At 43.8% G+C, this 24,009-nt stretch overlaps 1 protein-coding gene across 1 annotated transcript in view; it reads right to left on the bottom strand.

Annotated features, from left to right (window-relative positions):
- Nucleotides 1-24,009, bottom strand: part of LOC8024035 (hemicentin-2) — a 62,303-nt gene that overhangs the window by 7,144 nt on the left and 31,150 nt on the right. The window contains exons 5-8 of the mRNA XM_042289237.1: nucleotides 11,356-11,631; nucleotides 8,488-8,666; nucleotides 7,085-7,262; nucleotides 4,977-5,075 (exon numbers count right to left, since the gene is read on the bottom strand). Coding sequence (XP_042145171.1) covers nucleotides 4,990-5,075; nucleotides 7,085-7,262; nucleotides 8,488-8,666; nucleotides 11,356-11,631 — 719 coding nt within the window. The 3' untranslated portion in view covers nucleotides 4,977-4,989. The remainder of the gene's footprint in view (nucleotides 1-4,976; nucleotides 5,076-7,084; nucleotides 7,263-8,487; nucleotides 8,667-11,355; nucleotides 11,632-24,009) is intronic.

The raw sequence follows: 24,009 nt of genomic DNA, 5'->3' as shown, positions 1-24,009 counted from the left end.
GCTTGTTGCGCACTTTATACCGGTGCCAGCTCTCCTCACTTCGAAACTTGATGCCTAACGGCGTCGGCATCACCTGACGGGGACCTCATCTATTCAGAAAAGGCGATAACGATAGAGCGAGATCCCTACTGGCGCCTTGAGAGGAAAGGGCCGGCGGTAAGAAATGGCAAAAAAACGAGGAGAAATTATTCGAACGGCATCTTTCTAGCTTCAACCGGGAATCTGCCGAATTAATTTTACTTTTCTGCGGAGGACGGTGCCATATTGATAAAAGAAGCAGGTCACTCAGCACTGGCAAGTCATTTTGCGGTTCGTCCGGATGCTGACGAGGTTAAGTAGAACATTATAATGCGGAGGGCAAGTTCGTCTGCTTCTTGCGCAGGGGGTAGCGGTGACGCCAGAACGCCGAGCCCTGATTGGCTGATCGCGACTCCCTATCTGAGCCTCGTCTGCTCCTTTGCAACGTCGTCTGCTTGCAACGTCGTCTGCGTCTCTCTTACCTTGCCTGAGACTTTGGAAAGTGCAGAGGCCAGAGGTCAGGTTCACAAAACGATCTTACCCCAAAAATATGCGTAAGACAAAACTTGAGAAAAAATTCGTATTTTCGTAAGTTTGCCGCAGGACACGACGAAATCCTACGACAGCTCCGAAGCTGTCTTACGCACTTCTTACGATCAAATCAACATGGCCGACAGCGTCGCGGTCGCGACGATCAACGGTCATTTATTTTTCTACGTGCGCTTCTCACGCGTCCCGACTTCAAGCAGCAAGATAATAGTAAAAAGTACTTGAAACAGACCACGACGAACAAGAACGCGAAATTCACAAACACCCGGGAAAAGCTCCAACGGCCCCGATTCTACCGAAAACGGCCAAGCGAGCTCGGCAGATAGGCCTAGCAGGCACTCCGACTCGGCGACCGTCTGCCCACGACCGGCTGGCGTGCTGAATGGAATATGCCCGCGCGACCCTTGTGAACCCTTCCCGTTTTATACTTCGATCGCTGACCTCAATTTTAGATTAAGAGGTCAATCTCTTCCTCTTTTCCTCTCCTTGTTTTCCGAGGCAACGGTGACTCTCGCCGGTGAAAAAGCGGTGAATCTCCGACAGACGCAGGAAAGGTAAAGCAGGCATCGCTTTGACTAGCAGACGTAAAGCAGACGACGTTAACTGCGCCAACCTGCCGACGCCATTAAAGAGTGAGGAGTCGCGCCGCACACGAAAGGAGAGAAAAAGTATTTGGGAGAAACTTGCGGACACTAACACGCTCACTCTCGGTTCTTAGCAAACAAACCTCGGCGCCTCGGGACACCTCGCCAGTGAGTCCTTTGACTTCCCTCCTTGATGCGGGTCTGCTAGTTGTTAGCCAAAAACAGCGTACCGCTCGAGTTATTTCGTCTGCCCTCTCTGAAAGGCGAAGTCGAGCTCGCTCGTAAAGAAAGACCTGCACTTCCGAAAGTCGCAGGAAAGGAAAGACAGACGCAGACGACGTTGCGAGCAGACGACATTGCAAAGGAGCAGACGACGCTGAGATAGGGGGTCGCGATCAGCCAATCGGGGCTCGGCGTTCTGACGTCACCGCTACTTCCTTTCTCATGCGCAGAAGACGAAAATGAGGCCACTTGCGAGGCCGTATTGCTTTATTTTCTAATCTAGGAAGATAGCTGGTGTCGTGTTGACTCATCAGTAATTTGTCACCGCCTCTGTTCAGTTCCATCGGTTCAATTCGTGCATTTAGCAAATCAACTACCGCAAAGAAAAAAAAATAATTGTACGCCTTTCGCTTTGTTATGCTTATGTAACACCTATCTGAGCGAAAGTTGTAATAATGCATTGATTTTTCTGGAGTTAACCTAATTCACCTCTTCCTTGTCACTAAACGAGTGAGAAAGTTTTAAACCTGAATATACTGGTTTGGACACAATACTGGCCTGTGTCATGAACGACCTTTCCTTTATGTGCCCGAATCGTCCGAGTGGGTAAGAGTGCTTTCTTTTATGTGCACTGCGTGCCGTAAACATTTATGGTTTGTTTGCATAAACCGAACTTCTTCCGTGCTCTCTCTATGCAAGTGGTTGCCACGAAGTTACGAACGCCAAAGGCGGCTCCTCGTTGATGCTTAAGACCTGACGGACAAAAATCGACGGCTCCTTTCTTTTTGCTCATGGCCCGGCTGAGCGAAGAGAAGGGAGCCTTCGATCCGTGTGTGTCAGGTGACACATTAGCGATGAGTAAACACGACACAACTATCCTCATAGTTGAGAAAACAAAACAATCAGATTTTCCTACTTAACCTCATCAGCATCCGCACAAACCGCAGAATTACTTGCCTGTGCCAAGTGATCTGCTTTAACATGGCACCGTACTCAAGCGAAAAAATAAACTTTCTTGGGCAAGCTCCCGAGTGCAACTAACTTAGTGGTCGTTCGAAACAAAACCCCTCCTTTTTCTGCCCTTTCTTGCCGTCGGTCCTTTCCTTTTAAGACCCGGTAAGGGTTTCGCTCTACCGTTATAGCGTTTCCTGGATAGAAGTTCCCGTCAGGTGATGCCAACGCAGTTAGGCATCAAGTTTCGAAGTGAGGAGAGCTGACATCGGTACAAAGTGCGCAACGACCCTGCTATGCAGTGGCGGCACGTACGATTATCACACCATATTCGTTGTTATTTGCGGTACAGCCGAAAAAAAGGAGTGAAAGCGACCGCGGGGAACTGTGGCGCGTCTTCAGTTGTAAAGAGTGACTGTATACGCAATGCAGTTGCGAGTCAAGAATACGCATGCGTAGAGCCCTTTGCGAAAATCACACTCCCGAGCAGCAATTGCCTTGAGTGCGCCCAATGCTCATAAACTGTAGTGTCAGCTCTCGCGTCTGGTGGAGTTTTGTGCGGTGAAGAGGCGCTAAGAGACAATGGCAGGTTGCGACACGGAAGCTCAACTTCAATATTGTATTTTCTCACTTTAGAAATAATTTTTTTTATTAAACGTTCAGAAATAACAAGCAATAAACTCTTTTTCGAAAATCCGTTTTTTTGTGTGTTTTTACTTGAACCACCTCAAGGTAAAATAAACGACTGTTTAGGCACCAAAACTGACTTTTTTTGGAAACTTTCAAATTTTATTTTTTAAGTTCTTAGTCGCAGTGTTCCAAGCATTTTTCATTTGTAATATATTATAGGGCTTCCAATAGCGAAAGGTATAATTTCCGGGCAGAAAGCGATAATTGAAACAAATTGAGAACTATACAATTTCTTTGCGTTTTAAAATCATTGTTTAAATATATTTTAACAATAAAAGTTTTATAATTATCACAACATCGCAAGCAAAAAAACCGTTAGAATTTTATAAAATAATTTGTGAAGCGCTTCTAAAAAAAAAAAAAATCTACGAAGGCACGCTGCGCTGAGCCCGGCTGGGCAACTATTGCGGATGCTGTCCGGGCGGGCTCTGGGCCACCCGCTCCGCAGAGCCCGGCCACCCTCTTTCTCTTACCGGCGGCCGGGCCGCTGCTCCATGGCAGCGGGGCGGCGTTCCTTGAAACTATGCCGCGCGCCAGCCAATGGGAGTCTATCCATCATTCGCTGCTACAGACTACAGGCTTCGCTCCATCAGACAGGGGAATTCATGGGACGTTTGGAGCGGCTTCAAAAGCCATAAGACAGTTAATTCTTTCGCAATAAAATTAAAACTTTATTATACGGCGAGAAAGTGCTCCAAATGAGCCTTCGGCGCATCGAAACGCAAGGATGGACGCGCCAATCCAAAGGCAACTGGCAGAATCCACACGAAACGCGCGATGGCAAGGCAGCCAACCGCGCGCCATCATTGATTGAGGTCAGGGGAGACACAAGCACATAAAGGCATATTTGGGGAGCTAAGAAACGCACGAGGTGCACGAAGAGCAGATGAACTTGCACGCCGAGTGTAATGATGCCTAGTTTTACTTCCATTTTAAAACTTAAAACCACGCTCAGGCATTAAAAAAATCGGCCATAATATTTTGGCAGAACGATAAGGACCTTAGGCTAAAAAGTCAAAACTTTTCTATTAAAAATCAGATATGACCGAGCTCCTTTTATCCTTTTGGCCTTTTTATCGGAAAAGGACAGTTGAAAATGGGGCTTCCTTGGTCCGATTTTGAGCTGAAGGATACTTCAGTAAACGTCGTGAATTGGTGAAGAAGGATTCTGCCTGTATTTCCTTCGGTCCCATGACATTATGACACAAAACTCAGAATATTTGCAAGTAGTAGGGCCTCCGGGACACCTTATTTTAAAAATATATTTCAGAAAGCAAAATTTTAATGAATTAAAATTACATTGATTCAAATACATAGGTTGAACGAACTGTAGCGAGTGCAAACAAGCCAAATTTTCTTCTGTTTTTTTTTTTTTTTTTTTTTTTTTTTACGGCATATACCGTCAAATCTCACGTCTGATTTCAGTTTGACTTTGCTTTTCTCAGTAAATATAGAACTCATTATCAAAAACATGATTGACTGCTGTGTTGTCTATTGACACCATAATTTTGCGATTCTTAAGGAAATTAGAATAGCCTTTATATTTCGCTGTGTAAATGTATTAAAAATTTTGCAAAGAACATAACGTTTAGTCAAAGTTTTCTTTTAAGGTTTAAAACTGCAAACAGGCAGGGGCGATATAAAATAACACAAACTACAGGGAAGCGCCTTGTCCCTGTCGTTTGTGTTATTTTCTATCGTCCCTATATGTTTGCGCTTTTAAACCTTATACCTACCATAAACCAACTAGCCCAAACCAAGGTTTTATTAAGTCATTTTTCTTTGAAGTTTTGATACACAGAAAGATATAAAAGTCGGCATCGCAAAGTTTGTACGAGCTTTGTGTGGCTGTGTCTAAAAAGCACGGGAAGTCATAACTAAATAGGCACTCCACGACTTTTTGATGTATATGCTTTCGAGCTTCGTAGACGAATGTAAAGCTCCCCAAAGAAAACGACATACCTCAAAGCAGGTGTCAGCTGCCTGAGTGTTGTAGTCTGTCCAAATAATGCCATGTTAAACTAATCCACATTGCCACCATCCAGTTTGCTTTGGCTCTTCCTGCAGAAAAAAAATTTCAACATTAACCTTTTTATTTGCCTTCAATGACTGATTGGGTAACCAGGCTGGAGAAACCTTTGGTCAACCCCTTTTTCTACGTGCGTATTTGTAACTGTCCCTGGGAAAAAACAAGTAGTCATCAAAACTTTAAACGGGATCACTGATTGAATTTTTCCTGGATTGGATTCGCCTCGGGCATTGGTAGAGCAAATATAGCAGACGACAGAGAGGTGCGTTTTTCATCGTCGAAGGACCATTCAATAATTTATACTTTTCACGGCAATAAATTATTTTCCCTTTGAGAGTGAAGACTATGAAGACTTGCTATCCCTAGAGTATCTTTGCTGGGAAAGACATTCTTGATTAGAAAATTAGAGTAGTGCAGTTATTGCAGTGTTGGTGTGTTTTCTTTATACAGTTACTCCCGTATTGTGAATCCTACCACGAAGTCTAAACGAACTTGCGAATAAAATGTTTTCTCTTGGAGGTTGAATGGTTCCAGGAATTTTTATATTAGTATGAGAAAGTTGGACAGTCTACCGGCTTTGCAGTTCAAGTTCGTCGTATGTGTGCGTGTCTGTTTGTGTGTGTGCGCGCGCGTTCGTGTGTAAACTTATGCGTGCGTGGTTCATTCAAGTGTTCCAGCACGAAGACCAAATCGGAGAGCAAGTGAGGATAAGTTGAAGAACGGACTACGTATAAGAGCGATGTTGTTGTTTTTTTTGTTTTTTTTTTAGAATTATAAATACACAAGAACAATACAGATTAACCCGTGCTAGTTCAAAATAGACGAATAAGAGATGACAAGACGTCATTTACTCGTATCTATAAAATACTGCCCTCCAACGAAGCAGGGGGCGTAAGTAACCTGCAGTGAACAACCTGCTTTTGGAACGAGAGTTCTGATGTCATTGAGTAAGGAATAAAAGCCTTGCTTCAAAATCTGAATCTAGTAAGTGTTTAAACTCAGATCATGTCTTAGGCATATTTGCCAAAGGCCTCCAAAAATTACATATCAGTTCCCAGACACCAACAAGCATTCTGTAAAACCCTTAATTTTCGCGAGCACTTAATTTCTGCAAATTTCGCGAATTGAAAAAATTCGCGAAATGTGAGGGCACGCGAAAATTTCGATCCTTAAGAGTTTCAATGCAGGCGTCTGGAATTCACGAACTTTAGTGACCGCGATTAAGTCTTCTGTGACCAATTCGCGAAAAATAGGGGCAGTGAAATAAAGGGTTTAGAGTATTACCCCAGTATAATGTCCGGTCCTGAGAAAGTAAAAGCGGAGAGCTCGTTTAAGTGATTAGTTAAAACAATATATTGTGTAGGTTAACAATACCAAGCATATCAAGGATTAGTTGTTTTGGCGGCTTGAGGCAAGACTACTCTACTATGACAACACCGGTTCACGCCGTAGACAGATGTTGATATCAAGTGAACTAGACAAGTTGAAAGTGAGATTAATGTGATCATATTTTAAGTAAATTGTCTTAAATGTTTTGTTGCTTTTCCAAGACAATTTCTTTAATGTTTTGTTTTTAATCTTAGGTGAATATTCAATTAATGAGAGTTTATAAATTTCGGCAGTAATTATATCTTCTTTATGCAGTTTTCTTAACTTAACGCTTAGACAAGTTAATAAATAGTGGAATTAAATGTAAACACTATGGGCTACTGTTCTTTTTCTCATTAAAGAGTATTGTTTAGCAGCATTTTCCAGAGTTGGAAAAATCCGCGACACAAAAAAAGGGCGGTAGCTCTTTTAATAAACGTGTGTATAATTATACTTAATTAAAAATGGCATGCTTGCAGCCTCTGAGGCAAAGTTTAATAGCGTCCTGCTCAAATGAAGTAGTTTTAATTTTTTAATCGTTATTAAACTTGCCTGTTTGGCCACTGCTCATTAGTAATGTATCTTTATGTAGTAAATTAGTAATGTCGTGCAAGAGCGTCCACTTATGTTGATGGCCATGCAGACGTCATAATCTGCGAATAATCTTACTCACCTACAGAAGAACTATCTTCGGCAAAAGAGAAGCTAGCTTGATGGGTGACATTTAGGATGATTATAGCATCGTCTATGCCTTTGGCGTTTCTGGCAACGAACAATATTTCCCCGGCATCTTCGTGATGCACCGATTTAATTTCCAGAGAGGTCGTTCGGCAAAACGGTGCATCGGCGCTCTGGAACAAAACAGAAGAGCATCATCGTAATATTTGAAACATCTCTCCAATAGGAGACAAAACATATCCATGAGTGTTCTGTAGCTGCGCCTCTCTTTGAGCTGGTCTCCTCTTATTCCGGGGTAAAATTCGCAATTACGTCGCCTTAAAAGAAAAAAAGAACAAGAAAATTCTGACGAGTAGTTTCAAATATTAATTCGGTATTTCTAGCCCGAGGCATAACTATGTAAGATCATCTAAAATGTATTAAAAGAAAAAAATGCCGTACCTTTTAGCGCACATCTATGATACCGTTTAATACAGTCAGCGAGTCGGTAGTATCTAAAACCGCTCTAAAACCTGAGAACATTTTTGAATCAGATTATACACAATGAAGGTTATATTCAGTGAACCTTGTAAAAGCTATGTACGCCTAATCTCTCGTTCGCTGCCAGGTTTGTTTACTAATCTTTGGGCCAAAATGTTTCCGAGACTTCGCAAATTTGCTTCATTTAGATAAAGTATGTATAGCAAAAATTTGTCCCTTTTATCTGTTCAGTGCATGTGATTTCTTTAGGAACAAGCATTAGCTTGTTGATTCCAAATAGGTCTTTGTGGGCTCTAACATTCCAGTTTGCAGTTAGCTTAAAACTGTTTTATGTAGTGACTATTTGAAGGTTGAAATGATCATTACTACTGCACTTCTAGATCGAAGATTTATTCTGCGTGTTTAGACTTTAAAATAAATGCAAATATTCGTATATCTTCATGATGTATGACAAACATGCAAAACACGAGTACAAACAATAACGTATAAGCACGACAACCAGTGCTTTTTATTATTTAAGCTAGGTTTATATTCTCATTCACGAGGCACTGACTGCTCGTTATTTTAATTTAGCTTCAGTTGCTATTATGAACATTTATATGCATTTCTGTAAAAATATATTTGACTCGCTAGACTCACTAAAAAACAGGACTTGTGCGTGTCCACATTATCTCTGCTTTGTGCAGTCGTGTGCAGAGCACACTTACAGTCAAGGAAATTGGGCATAACATTAAAACCCGAAATCGTAAAACGTTGTTTTATTTATTGATGATAGTGCTGTATAAAATATATATAATCTCTCTATACGTAGCGGAGTGACAGTAAAATAAAGTTACTAGCAGCTCTATTGAATATTTGATTATAAACCCGCATTATTCATATAAAACTATCCATAGTTGCAGAAAGCGAAGCACATACACTGTAGTTGTGGGCTATATATTGAGAACGGCTGACGTCTCCGGGGCTGAGAAGTGTTCTCCCTACAATCCAGTAGGCACGAGTCGGGGGCGGATTGGCACAGACAAGCACCGACACCCTGACGGGCTTCCCGAGGATGGCCATCAAGGTCTTGTTCAGGGCCTTGACATCTGGGCGACCTGCATGGCGCAAGAAGACGGTTCATTTGAAACATGCGGTTTGCGAAGCTTTGTCAAATGCTAAAGATCGCGTCCGGCACGTAGCAAACGAAGTTTGGAAACCGAGACGCGAGTATCAACTTTCGAGATAAAAGTTGGATTTCTGTAAAAAGAAATGAAAAAAGTTTACAAATCTCTGTAATTCGAAAATAGAGCGCAGCTCCTGAGGAGGAGGAGAGGAAGGTATGCCCCTCTTCGTTCTCCATACCCTCCCCTCCACTCCTCCTCCTACTAGCCTCTTTCTCTCCTCTTCCTTCTCCTACCTTCCTCCTCCTCCTCTGTTCCTGCCGCTGACTTTGTTCATGGGTGGAGGGACACGAAGTCGTGACGTCATTTTCCCCGTTGAACTTAGCGGGGAAACTGCATTGGTTTCGAAGTTACGTGATGTCCACTTCCCCGATAAATTCATCGCGGAAACTTAACTCGCTAAATTTAGACGGGAAACGTAACCCGCAAAAATTAAGGTGGGAAACGTTGCATAAAGGGCTGTTTATACTCCGACGTCGACGGACGCAACGCGCGCCGGCGCAGACACGACGTTCGTCGGCCACTACGTTGCGCCGAGAAGCGCGCGAACGATGGTGTTTACAGTCCAGCGCAGACCAACGCTGGTCCAGCGCGCCCCGACGAACTGACCCACTTTACGCATGCGCGTCTCCGAGGCAACCGCATCGTCTCTACTGGTTATCTATGGGCGGTAGCTTGCGCCATCTAGTCTAGAGGCAATCGGTCAGTGTGGTTCGTCCTCATGTTGTCATGTCACGCTTCAAAACCACCATTCGGGGTAGCGGTTAGCAGCTCAAAAACAAGCAAATGATTGTGATAACAAGTGCAAACCAGCAATTATTTCCTCCTAAATGCGACACAAATGTCAACGAAAAAAAAAAGCCGATAAATGTCGAATTTAGCTGCTTGCAGGTTCGCCGGAATCGTGCGAAGCGACCCCGCCAATTTCGCCGGAATGCTTCAATGAAATCCATGCACTCGATACTCCACAGAAACCTCTTTCTGACAGGTAGCCGGTATGTTATTATCATAGTAGACTTTCATGCTGATTTAAGAAACGGACACCGAAGAGAGCGGACGGTGCCTAAATTACGCAATGTTCGCGTTCGAAATGGTAACGCACTTTACAAAGCCTATACAAACAATACAGGATTCAGTCCAATCGTCATCGCGTATCGCTACAATAGCTTACAAGCTGAGACCATTTACAAACTGGGACAGCCCAATCGAAAATTTCTGGCCGGCTAAATAGTTCAGAGGTTTCCATTACCGCCGCTCCCGTACATTCGACGACGCTTTTTCGATCGGGAACGACTGCCGGTGAGTGCGATTGGCACATGATCATAAATAGCACACACACTAGGTCACCCTTAATTCTAGTTAACCCTACCTCTGGCGCGTCATCGAGCTTCCAACTTCTGCCGGCACCCCAACACCACCGGCTCGTTAGGTCGATAGGCCTATCGAAAATCGAGGGTAGCGCATTTTCGGAGCGGTCCACGTCCACGCACACAACCGCCCAGTCAAGCGCACGAACGTTAAATAAGCACACCAACACGGGAACACGACAAAAGCACACGACACACGGAAAGAACGACAGGTTCAAAACCTAGAAACCAGCATCTCCAACACTTTGACCGGCCCCGACGACCCCGCCAACCGGATTCTCGAATGAGGCATTCGCGCGAGGGCTTCTGGGATAGCCTGCGTCGGCAGCGCCGACGTCCAACGTCGAACGTAGAGCATGTCCAAGTCCGTCGTGAGCTACGACGTCGCGCGTCGAGCTGCTCAGCGCGACGCCGCGTTCAACTTGACGTTGGGGTATAGACACCGCGTTCGCAGAGAGCGCCAACGAGCGTGAACGAGCGCGCGCGCTCGTAGGCGTTACGACGGAGTATAAACAGCCCTTAATGCAACGCGCGCGGTTACGCCGACGCCGGTGGCGACGCCGCTCAAGCCGGAAACGGGCGCCTAAGGGGGTGTCCAAACAGGACACTACAAAACGCACGACTCCGACAAATCGTGAAAATTTAAGCGGACGCGCCCGCTTCGCGCCCGCTTCAATTTTCACGATTTGTCGGAGTCGTGCGTTTTGTAGTGTCCTGTTTGGACACCCCTTAAGAGGTCCGGTTTAAAAAGTGAAGCACAGGCTCCCGTCTCGACGTAACTGAGCTTCTGGTGCATTGATAATACTTTGTCCACCGCTAGCTGAAAGAGTGGTGGAAGATAAGTGCTTGCTCGTTGGGCCAGTCGCACGTATATCTTTCGTCACGTGATCACGCTGTCCACCTTACCCATTAGCAGAGAGCGGGGCCAGGTGATTAAAAAGAGGCGGTTGACCGGTCCAGCTAGCGTGCAGCCCCCACCGTGCTCTCAGCTCAGAGGTGAACGGAGTGTTGCTTGTCAGAAAACATGGTACAATTCAGCTAAAATACGGAATTTCGTATATATTTATTGACACTTAAAATAAGAATTCCCCGAAGCGCAGAAAATAACTAGGTGAGACACGTCACACCATTGAAGAAGACGCACCGACGGAAATCTGGGAGAAAAAGAAACGCGATTTACACGAGGGAAAGTATTCGGCAGCTAACATATGTTCATCGCAAGTTTCCGTTTGACTTGGGAAAGTCGATCGGCTCACCTGAAATGGTGAGTAGGATGTCCCTGGTCCTGGCACGCTCCTCCTTCCATCCGAGGTGGTTGGTGGCGGTGCACTGATAGCTTCCGGCGTCCGAGTACAATACTGGATCGAGCACGAGCGAGCTCTCGGCCGCCATGCTCTCGAGTCTGCCCGACCGGACGCGGGTCCAGCAGTAGGACGGGGGAGGCTTCCCATCTGCCTTGCAGTCCAGCTGAACGGGCTCGCCGAAATCTGCATTCACCTGGGACGGGGGCTGGTCCACGATCTCTGGACCATCTGCTGGACGAAGGAAGGGAACAAAGCCATTTTGGGCTACATGAAGTATGCTCAAGAGGAAGACATATCTGAAAAGGTTGAGCCACGGCCGGGCTAGAGTGAAGTTGCACGTTCTCTTACGGCCTTCGCATTCGGTGTCATATCTCCTTGCCGCCGCAACTCGATAAGGTGTAGTACCCTACACTTACTAAAGCGCTAAACCCCTTTTGTGGAGGCACCCCAATTTCCTGGTGCTGGTCCCTTTGCTTCTAATTATGCTAGAGCGATTCCCAGAGAAGTTAGTCACGTGTGATGAGACAGCCTTTCTGCAGGGACTTACGCGGATCACCTTTTTCTAGTAGTCTTCCCGAAAAATAAACCTTTAAAAAAAAAAAGCATCGACTTACTGGAAGTCAAAACATTTCGTATGAGCGCACTGCAGTTATTATAGATGATTATATTACCACCCGTTTTCAAAGACGGCGGTTGAAACTTATGTTCAAGGTAACTGAGGCATGCAGTACTGAAAAGGGTAGTGTGGTCGCGTCCTCAGGTGGCTAGAAACAATCTCATTGCTCATAGGTGAGAGAAAATGTGGTAAGAAAATGCGCGTTCAAGTCCGTCCCTGGTTGAGCGGCGAAAAATACAACTTACAAAAAAAATGAAGCGAGTTTCAATTGAAAGTGTAAATAATTCACTCAGTACACCGCGTTGAGTTTCAATTGAAACCAGTCTTGTACACGTTACTAAAAAAAAGTAATCGATTACAATTACTATTACTCTTGGCTAAAAGTATTCGATTAGATTACTTGATTACTCGACGGCAAAAGTAATTGGACATTACTTAAGGAAGTAATCGTTACTTTTCCGATTACTTTATTGTGTGAAGACACATCTTTAGCGCTCATAACAATGAACTACTTCCAACCTATATTTCACATTTGCACAATTATTGAAGGAGAAAAACTGGCTCCCTCTTCGTGGTCGTTGCACCTTCACAATGCGGACACAAGCATAGAATTCATTTGAAGATGTTTAATGATTTGGGCGTTCGCCAGTGTGTGTGTGTGTGTGGGAGGGGGGGGGGGGGAAGCGGAGGGAATTCTAGATCTTGTTAAGCTTGAGCAAGGGTTGTCGCTCAAAGTTTGCGTCGCTCATTTTATTATTCACATGTGGATGAGCTCGCATGTTATACAAAAGAGCAGCAGCTCCAGGATTTGAAACGGATCATGTGTAGTATTCATTAGCGGAAGAGATCGCCCGACCACTTCTCAACTCGAAACATTGCTTGTCACAAAGACCACGTAGGGAAATGGGAAAATATTTCAACTGCCTTTGTTACATTTTGCATCCGCTTTAGGCATTCTTCGGTCCTAGTTCTCCTACGGGCTGCGAGTAGGTACCCTTAGCAGAATTGTTTTTGTTTATTTCTCTGTGTGTGTGCGTGAGGAGGCTAGTTCGAACGAAGGACTCACAAAGCTACATTCTGCTTCCTCAAACTTCGCCCTGAGTGGCCTTTGTCAAACACTGGCTTTCCGGGGGCTTCCCACTCCCAGTCCCAGCTCGAAAAAAAAAAACAAAAAAACCGAACATTCCACAGAAACTATACATACAAAGTGGTTGACCTTGTTTCCTACAGCTCCGTAAAAATCTTTCTTTTTTTCCGCTCAAAAAAAAAAAAAAGCAAATTTTTTTTTGTTATTTTATAAAAAAAGTCGTGTGCCCGGGGGGGGGGGGGGGGGGGGGGGGGGGGGGGTCCCGTGGACAAATTGTAACGGTTACAAGTAATTTTATTACTTCAAAAAGTAATCAGATTACTCTTGTGATTACTGCCTAATAAAAGTAATCAACTGATTACAAGATTACTCCAAAAAGTAATCGATTACAAGTAATTTGATTACTTGTAATGCGTACGGTACAAGTCTGATTGAAACTTAATAGGTTTTTTCTTTTAAGTTCCTATTGAACCGCCACCACCGAGTTTTAACCTGATTCAGCAATTGTGTTTCAATACAATTAGTGATGATAGTGCTTTAATTGAATTCTTGCAAATGTGTTTCACTCTATACTTTGAAATTAAGTGTGAATAAAATTTTTGCAACTGCGATTCAATGGATTTTTTTTTCTTTTTTTTGCAAGGGTGTAAAAAATTTGCAATTTGTCCGGAATTTTTATCTTATAATTCCTTAGAGCGTGAAACACAGAGGAAACTAGCACAACCATCATAAAGCACTCACAACACACTAATCACACTTCCCTTGAATACGACCCTCCGGCCTATATTCCCTACATATGAAACCTATTCATTTGGCCGGTGACTACCTCAGAATTTATTAAGGTTCCCAGTACGCTATCTCCTTCTCGGAAGTTTGATAAATGCTAAATAGAGTTTCGACGTCATTAAACTCTATCCCTTAATAAAAACAAATATTGGTACAAGCAATATTCGTTCGGTACAGTCGCTAAATCCACAAAAGCAATTCTTAGTCGGTGTGTTATCGCTTCTCTGCATAGCACCACTCAGGACAGGACGAGGCACGGTAGTTGCTCACTTTAAAATATTTCATTTCGCTTATTTCGTTTACAAGGTGGCCACTAGAATAGACTCAATGATGTCACTAAAATGATTGAAAGAGTAAAAACAGCATGGCGTGTCTTTCAAACACCCGGCCTTTAGCACGCGCTCCATGCCTTCAAAAGTGTGGTAAGCTGGGCGAGTTCGTACGAGTTGTTTGTCGTGCATTTTTCTTTTCTCTGTCCTTGTCTTTTTGTGTGTGGTTCTGTTCACTATGATTCCATGCCTTTTACCGTTTTTTCACATTGGAGACAAGTGAAGCCGCTCCCAGTTGTTCTTACCTTGTTAGTGACCCTAGAGTTGTTATAATGCAAGCTATGCTGTCGAAGGCGTCAAAAGTTTTGGATTCCATTTCTTGCACAAATGAACCTGAGCAAATATGTTTATCCTCAGAGACTTAAGAGTACTCATGGTTATTCGCAGCTGCGCCCTCGCTAGGTTCCTCAACAGCAAGGGGCGCAAACCAGCTGATGTCAACTACTCAATGATAAAAACTCGTTTGAATCTCTTATGAGTAAAAAAAAAATGTCTGTCAAGTAAAAAAATAGAAGTGCATGTCCAGTGACTAATTAAAAAACTAAACGACAAACCTCATATATATATATATATATATATATATATATATATATATAATAACTAAACTTAAAATCATAGTGAAACTCATTTGCAAATATATTAAGTAAATTCAAAATAATTGACATTGAGTTCTTGATGATAAACCTCGTTGGCATATGCAATGAGTAAGTTCAAATAAATAGATATTAAGTTCACAATAAGCAAACCCAATTGCATTCTTCATGTGTAAATTCAAAAATATGTATATTGAGTTTATAACGAGCCAACTCAATTGTATTCTTATGAGTAAATTCAGAATAATATATGTCGCATTTCAAGGAACGAACTCAGTTTAATTTTAACGAGTAAATTGAAAAGAATATATATTGATTTCTTAGTGACCTAACTAGATTTCGTTCTTAATGAGTAAATTCAATATAATCGATCTTGAATTTTTATGACCAAACTGAATTGCATTCCTAATGAGTCAATTCAATATAATTATTATTCAGTTTCTATGACCAAACTCAATTGCGTTCCTGATGAGTAAATTTAATAGAATCAATATTTAGTTTCTTATGATCACACTCATTAGGTCTTGAGTTTATATTTATTTTCAATAGACGCCATAGGAGTACATTAGAAACTCCATTGAAACTCGTTGATCATTTTTGTCAGGAACGTGTGGGTCAACGTCGCGAACAAGGACGATGAATCACTGGTACGTAGCCAAGTAGCTCCTAGAAGTAAATTTTTTTAGCTGTGTGAAAAATCGTACATAAAAACGGGAACGTTTTTTATTTACGCCATTCGCAGCACTCCTGTATTTTTTTTTTTTTAACGGTGGTCAGGCGTAATGAACACATTGGGTTTGCATTGCGCAGACATCACCACTTTCCGCCCACTTTGATCAGAGAACATGCAGTCGGAGTATAATTTGGAAGGATATGAGTGCCCAGTAGCGTGTTGGCACTCAACCTGTAATATAAAACGTAGCGCTGATCTTGCATTTGCGGTAATAGCGTCAAAGTTCACGCAAGCGTAGCTTCGTACACGCGTCAGAGACGTTTGGCACGTTCAACGCACTATTGAACTTCAAAGTTAACGTTTTGCGTCATTTTGTATGGCATGAGATGGGAAATCGACGCTGGGCATTCAGTGGTGGTAAGCAAGGAAGAGTTCTATTCATAACATGTGGTGGTCGAGACAAACTAACAGCAGATAACGGTTTAAATATTTCCACATTCTTGTCACGAGGAAACGTGCTAGCACCAGTATCATGAGTCGCAATTTTAGCTTTTAAAAGATCAGCGGTATTGCTCTTGATTACCGATATTATCAGGGAAATGTTTACAACTATAGGAGAGAAAAAAAAGGCCTTCAAGACCATTTTTATAAAGGTGCTTGGAAATCCAGAGAACGACATAACACAAATATTGTTGCTGTAATGCGAACAATCTCTATTTGTACAGTTCACCCCCACACGCAAAAATGTATAGAGTACTTCTGGTAAATACTGATTTTTTTTCTCTAAATGGTGGACAATTATTATGTCACAAGGGAAACTTCATTTTCATGAATTTCTAATAATGAAAAAGCTGTGTAATGCAGCAAGCACATACGTCAAAATGTAATCAACTTTTGCGTACAATCTTGAGCATATTTATACGAGCTAGTTTAAGAAATTCGAGGTTAGTTCTATTATTTTTTTTTTGCATATCATTGATTAAATTGCGGAAATGATGAAACATTCTTTTATTTTTTTATTATGCACTCAGGGAGCGAAAAAATGAGCCTCAAAGACCTCCTTCTGGGGACCTTTTTTCTGCATGACTCATGCAGATAAATGACTCTTTGAACCCTTTTTGCGCTCCGGGAAATAAACGACGTCTTTCCGCTTTGACGACGTTGTCTCTCATATCTTTAAGCGTAAATGTAAATCAACGGGCATTGTAGTCAGCTCCTATATTTTGGCTGAAGCTGCTTTCCAAACGTCGATAATATAAAAAAAAGTATGTTTTTTGCTGTGCGATTACAACGTTTGAATTTGTGATCGACCAGCTCTTAGACGTATAAAATAAAAACCGGGAGCTTTTGAATACATCATTCCGGACACGAAGCGATACTAAAACCAAGATGAGCATCCGCCTTTAAGACCACTAAAAGAAAATACTTTATAAAGACGTTGCCAGTTCCATTCGAACATTTCGAGAGAAACAAAAAAAGTGAACTAGCCGATAGTGTGATATCATTCAGTTTGTCTGCTTGTCGCAATCATTTAAGGCAGAGTTTATTTTCACGTCGCCTTTTTCGCGATTGGCAAAGAAAGAGTATTCTCCAAATCCGCCGACTTATAAACTAGAATAAAATGTTTCTTTATGTGGGCAGCGAGAATCTTATTATTTAAAATAATGATGGACCTGTACCGTGCACCATCCGACCTGGTGCATTCAATAGAATTGAAAACACGCCGAGGACACTTCAGACTGCTTACGTGTGTATTCCTACACGCAGCGCATTCCTACAAACAGCGCGACACGTCTTGCTTTTGCACACGGCGCCCCGGCAATGACATAACGCTCTCCCACTGCCCAGGCTAGGCGCCCCCGCCGGCCTCACAGCTTCCGTGACGAAGCATTCACGTTTCTATGCTTTTCTTTGTGCTTGATTTCTGAGGCGCGTCCGCTTTGAGCTTGAGCAGCGCGCGCTTGATGACCATCTTTCTGGCACAACTCCGTTGACGCCTTTTCGCGTAATGAGACGTATAAGGCTCTCGCCTTAAAATAAAAGGCATTTCGACAATGTGTTCGAATTGTCTGGTGTTCACATGCAATGTGTCACAGCGGTAGCTCCTTATATACTTGTGGCGAATTCGTGTGGTGCTTTCAGCGCGCTCTCAAACGCTCTTTGCAGCGCGCGCCAGATCGGGTGGATAGAAAAGAGGGCGGCGACGTAATCGCCTGGTTCGGTCCGAGGACTTTCTACCCTCCGAGAGCGCTCTTAGCCGCGGACTCTCGCTCGGGCCGTCGGAGTAGCGTGGTCTTGGAACGAGAGCCGGGGTCACGTGGTACATGTCACGTGGTTTTTGTGACGACTCTCACCGACAAGCCGGGGAAGACGACGTTGAAAATGGCGAAGCGTTAGGGGCTCGCCTTGCGCGCAGCACTGTGCTCGCCACTTTTTTCAGCGAACGTCAATAGCGACGATAGTTCAGGCAGCAGCGTTTCAGAAAACGACAACCAGTTCTACGCTGAAAGGTTTGCGAAACACTTCAGCGTGCCGCAGCATATACCTAAGATTGAAAATTACGTTGACAAGGTCGTCCACGCCTACTCGGATTACCTGGTAGTGTTCTCTTGAATTTTCTGCACGCATGATGAAGCCTGAAAACAAGAAAGAACTCGCGCACATTACTGTCCTAATCTCCCACTTTTGCAGGACCTTTCGACTGGAAAGAGCCGTGTGCGACGACCTGATCGCTCGTTTCGGGACATCCGAGGTTTGTCCGAGAGACAGGCGGCATGGCGGTGCGAGTCCCGAGTCTGTCGAGGATCACGTACTTTTCTTTTCCACGTACTGGGCAGTCTCCTAGGCCATGGGTCAAAACGTTCGACTTGGAAACGAATAATCTGCGCAGTTCTGATAAATCAAAAACATGTTACTGCGACGCTGTTTCTGAAGTGCTCCGGCGGCATTCTTACGAGCGTTCAAGTGCCGTCCGAAGGCGTTACACTTATTCTAATGTGTTTTCCATCACCCTCTTGCCACTGATTTGTTTTATCGCTAAGCTCGACAAAGGCAAAATTCACAGCCACGAGCACCATTCTTTCCTTATGTCACCGCCATACAACCATTCGGGCTATTCGCGTTTGTTTAGCCTGGCACGTTTACTCACGAAAGCTACGACTGTGTAATTTAAAATAAATTTGAATTTGGATCTTACGTTGCTTGGTGGTGGTGACAGCAACTACAAAAACAGAGTTTTTGTAGTTGCTGTCACCAAAGTTAACAAAACTTGTCAAAAAAAGCACAAAAAAATGTACACGAGGGGTGCAGCAACAAGCCTGAATATTCTGGGGAGATCACAGGCATGCTAACCATTGCGCTATTGAAGCGAGCTATAAATATTAGTTTTCAGCATTATTCATGAAGAAAGTTTTCTGAAATATTTATTTTCAGTGTGCTCATAATTTGCTATTCGAGCACAACTATATGTGCAGGAAAAACAGGCATAGTAAACTCGACCACTATATGTCGATTAGCATGATGTTCCTTGCTAAGGGACAGTATTTGAACAATAAATGGTTTTCATTGGCGTCACATTAGTCGCCATTACTCTCTACCATGCTCCTGTGCACGTTTCTTCTGCAGCCTTCATTTCGCGCTGGTGAATTTGTTCTTCTCAGCAAGGCCTACCGAGAAGAACAAATTTGATTGTGCGAAATGCATGCTGCAGAAGGTACGGGCACATGTGCATGGTACGGAGAATTGCGGCTTTTATTGTGCCATATGACGTCACGTGCAAGGCATATATTGGTAGGAGCCCGGTCAGGTGGCACTTGAAAGCTATGTAAGAGCACGATCGGACAGCACTCTGCACACTGGTTTACTTGTTAACCAGTTTTTCGCTCATGCGAAAAGGATTATGCGGACCTATGTTTCCGCGTGACAGCTGACTTACTTTTGCTACCTCGGCACTTTAGAGGTGTATGAAGTATTGTAAGATAAAGTATAGTTGTCTAGTAGGTCTTCGATAAAAAACTGATTCCAACTGTAGGGGGGCAGTTGGGTTGCATGCGCGTCTACTGTCGCCGACTGTAGCGGGGGTGACAAGCATGACGCTGCTCACAATATGCCGTGGGCGAGGTGCATGCGCCACGATAATGATGTTATCTTTGTCGCCACACTTTCCTATGAAGTGCACTTGGATGCTTCGTTTACTGCAAAAGGGTGCCGCTTTCCCAGATATGGGCGACTAGCTCGTGCTAATCCCCAGATGATGTCAGAAGGGGCTCACAACAGCGGCCTCCACGTATAGCCAACACCTCCTAAATAGCTTTCAAAGAATGCGCGTCACGTGACATGACGTTACGTCCCGGAGGCCAGCACGGGGGCTGATTGGATGGGAGTGCCCCGTCAGCCTTCGCGTGGGACTCGTTTCCTATCATAGTCCCACGCGAAGGCTGATGCGGCACTGGAATCTAATCAGCGCCCGTGCAGGCCTCCGGGACGTGATGTCACGTCACGTGACGCGCAGGCTTCAAAGCTGTCTAGGAGGTGTTGGTTATAGCCCGAATTCTATAGCATAAACGATTTCAAAGTTGCACACAAAAGGAGAGAAGAGGAACACATAGACGACAGGTAAGTGCGCGCACAAAACTCGCATATATTACAAGAAAGAAGGAATGAAAGAATTGCAAAGCACGGAATCAGCTCGAGCGCTAGCCACGCAGAGCGTGCGCATATCTGTCATGTACATGCTCCTCTTCTCTGTCGCAGTCTTTTTGTGCGCAACTTTAACTATGTTCAATCAGTGCGATCTCGCCCAACTGACCACCTTCCTACATAAACGATGGCAGAGTGGAAGTTCTTCACGCTGCTATAGCAGTACTAGCCCATCTATTCGCTGAAGTGGAACTGACACCTCCACCGAAGTTTGAGCGCTGGAATCCCAGCAATTACGAGAAACGGGTGCTTTTGTTCGGGGACTCTACAGATTCGGGCTTCAACAAGCTATTGGCAAAGCGCGGGTCAGGACACTTCATTATGCTACTGAACCCCGGTCCTGTTTGCTCGAAGCTGGTTAACTTTAACCACGGCAGAAAGTTAATTGGATTTAGCTACCTGGGGGAATTCTAGGTCACGTTACTTGCAGAGCAAGGGCGTGGGGCGGCCTAACAGCTTGGGGTCAGGCTGCGGTGGCAAACATGGCAGAGCCCTCCTTAGCGAGCATCGCTCGCTTTAGGACAAATGCGTCATAGCGCTGCACTATTCGGCAGGTTCGTCGGAAATGAAGGGTGTAGCAGACATTCGCGTTGCATTACCTCACTTAAATCACGAAGTATGAGCGATAATCTAGCCCCGTTTGTTAGATCGTCCTCTGATTTTGGCCATTCCTAAGCCTGAAGGGACAGGAATATTGTTGACATAGCAACGTCTCGCGAAAGCTAATCGATTGTTTCTGCTCGATCAATCGAGCGTTTGTGGCAGGCAGAAGCAGCCCGTACACTAATTTCGACGGAGGCTGGGAATCCCTGCCTCTTTTTCCCGCTCCTCCTTCCCCTCCTCTTGAACTGGTTCGGATACGCTCTCGCCTTGTAGCTTCGGCTGTACTGCGAGGTTTCAATGAGACAGAGTATATTTGTATTGGACAAGCGAATATTTTTTTTCAAGCTGGGTAGGGGTTTTGAATATTTCACATTGTCTCATCTTGAAAGTCTTTGCCTCTTCCAGGCGGAAGACCTTGTATGTGCAAAGCAGCTTCGGTTGCGTAGTTACGGCTGGCCAAAGAAAGTATAGAAGGTTCCTATTTATTTGAGTGACTATTACAAGTTGCAAAGCAGTATTACGGTCTCAGACAGATTACTGCTGAAAAAAACTTCTTAGTCATCATCTCAAAAAAACATACTTAAACTCAACCACGAGGGCCATGAAGACATTGGGCGGTAGCGTACCTTGAACAGTGAGCCCCAGGATCGACACATTATTGACAATGTTTGCTATTTGGGAGTTTATATAACCGTTCTGCTATACGTCATGTTGTATTCCTCTCTCCCTGCTGTAGTGTTTTTTGTTACCGGCAGGCGTCTCTCTTAACAATACTAACATGATTCTAAAACACTATCATAGAGGGCACCGCCTTACTGTTATGTTTGTTTCTAAGCCCTGAATAAAGGCTGCCACACCCGTGGCAGCCTTTATTCCCATCTGGCTCAGCTGAGCTCTGTCTGGTGCCGGTCTCTACATCTGCCCCTGGAGTTCGGGTTTTCGAAAAAAATATAAATGGCCACTGGCTTACCATAAGACCCATTGTATGAAGCTCAGCACCACCGAAGATTTCTTCATTTCGACGACTTCGGTACAATTATCCCATTCGATCAGTACGGTTCATTCATCTGCACGTTTACAATTATTCGTAGGAGATTATTCACCTTGTCTAAAAACCTTCCGGAACCCAAAGAAAAGGAAATATTTGTGGCGGATACTCGAAAGTACTTGCTCTCTAGTAGTTATTTTAACCCAATGCGCATGACCTCATTCAGAATGCCCTATATATTTTTTTTTTTGGTTTCGTAAGTTAGATGCGCGCGTCCAAGCATTGATCCAAGCTGTCATGCACACACATTTGCACGGTGTTTGCACCGTTTAAGATAACATACTGATGCTTGTAGTTTAGACTTCACTTGCACTTACGAAATATTGACTTTATTTTTTAAATACCATCTATATGTTATTGAGCAGCTGATTTCAGCAGGCCACTGATACTGACATTAAACTGTGGAAAATAAGTTACTAATTCGTTATCTCAGCTGTTGCTTAAGGCTAGTAGAGTAAACATTTGCCTCACTGATGGTGCAAATGACTACACATGCAGAACTTGAACGCTTACTTAGTCGTTTTCTGTAACAAGTGTTATGTAATGACCTTATATGTTACTTCTAGAGTAGCCAACTGATTGGTTAACACCTTTTTAAGATTAATATTTTTTATTCAGGTATTCCGAAAACAAGACATGCCTGAGGGAAGTTGGGGGACGTTTTAATACAAGCGACTCGACTGAGTTCGTTATAGTGCAACGAGTTATGGACTTCCCCTGGGACGACGCTACTGACGTAGTTAAGTTTCCTCGTGACATAGAGGCCCTGGCTGCCGAGTTTGAGGAGATTGGTCGACTAATGGAACTAAGGAGAGGAAATACCAAACTGGGATATTCCTTGAAAGGGTGAGAAGGGTAGCACTCATTTTGTAACGACGGTTAATCCCCAAGGGAAATGTCTGCTACCACTGTGATGCTCCCAGGACGTTTATTTTCAAGTTCTTCCTACTTGCTTTTACAAGTTTGATGCTTTTTTATTTTTCAGAATGTGTTTTGTCAAGTTGATCTAATATTTGTATGTAAAGAGGAAACATAAATAAAACCGTTGCTGATAGAGCCCGTGATACATTTAGGCGAATAGGATAAACTCGGGCTCGAAGATGTGCTGTGGCCTGTCACTGTCACACTGTCAGACACACGTGGCCCACACTACTCTCACATCCTCCATTTACAGTTCTTTACCACACTTTGCGGCAAGATTACACACTGCTCTGAAGTTCTCACAAAATGTTTGAAAGGATCGTGAAAAGTTTTTTGAAAATTCTGGTTTACATACTTGTTCGGAATTGTGGCCCTTTTATATTTAACCCACGTAAATTCAATGGGTCTTTCTACTAGCATAACACAATGTTATTTCAGTATCCCGGAGAAGTTCCCTCTTGGTTCTTCAAATATGTCACTATACCGTGTTTTAGGTTAAGAAAAGCAGGACAGGCTCCCCGTCCCCTCTTTTCACTTTTGCAGAGCAAAATCTGTAGAGGAGGCGAGTCCTTCCTCGCCTCCTCTTCAGCACTTTCTGCTGAAGTGGAAAGAGTGGAGTAGGAGGTCGTCCTGCTTTTCTTAAATTGCAGAAGGGTATATAGGCACCCAGTAGGAAATTTGTTCTGTCTGCCAAAGATGGTAACGTAGACCGGTCTTAAAAGGGAACTCCGTTTCATTTTCGACTCCAAGAAATTTCAAACTTGTCCTCCCCAAAAATATATAAAAAAAAAAAAAACAAGCTCGGATAATGAACGTAGGTTATCAGGACATTACTGCTTGCGGAATCCCGGTGGGTTAGTCGCATCAAGTGCGCTTCACCCCGAGCTACCGTGCCGTGGGGGAAACCAATGCCCGCAAGCTTGATGGGTATTGCTTTCCCGCAATAAGCAGGTGCTTGGTGAGAAGCACACTCTACGGGGCTAGCCTGCTGTGATCAACACGTAGTATACATGAAGTGAAAACGCTGTTTGAATTAAGCAACTTATTATTGCATCGAAAACATAGCGGGGCAGCCAAAATTCTTGAAATTTGTTTGAATTAACCGGAAGTAGAGAATATCCTAGTTTGAATTATCGCGAGTTTACTGTGCTCCAAACTAAACACGACGACACGGCCGCTAGATGTACGGGTTCCCAGAAACAGCTACGACAACAATATCACCTACCGACCGCACTCTGCAGATGAGACGTCC

This window comes from Ixodes scapularis, unplaced genomic scaffold (assembly GCF_016920785.2).
Source record: "Ixodes scapularis isolate PalLabHiFi unplaced genomic scaffold, ASM1692078v2 PGA_scaffold0__279_contigs__length_252992795, whole genome shotgun sequence".
Classification (NCBI taxonomy): domain Eukaryota; kingdom Metazoa; phylum Arthropoda; class Arachnida; order Ixodida; family Ixodidae; genus Ixodes; species Ixodes scapularis.
This window is presented reverse-complemented; position numbering and strand designations above follow the sequence as displayed.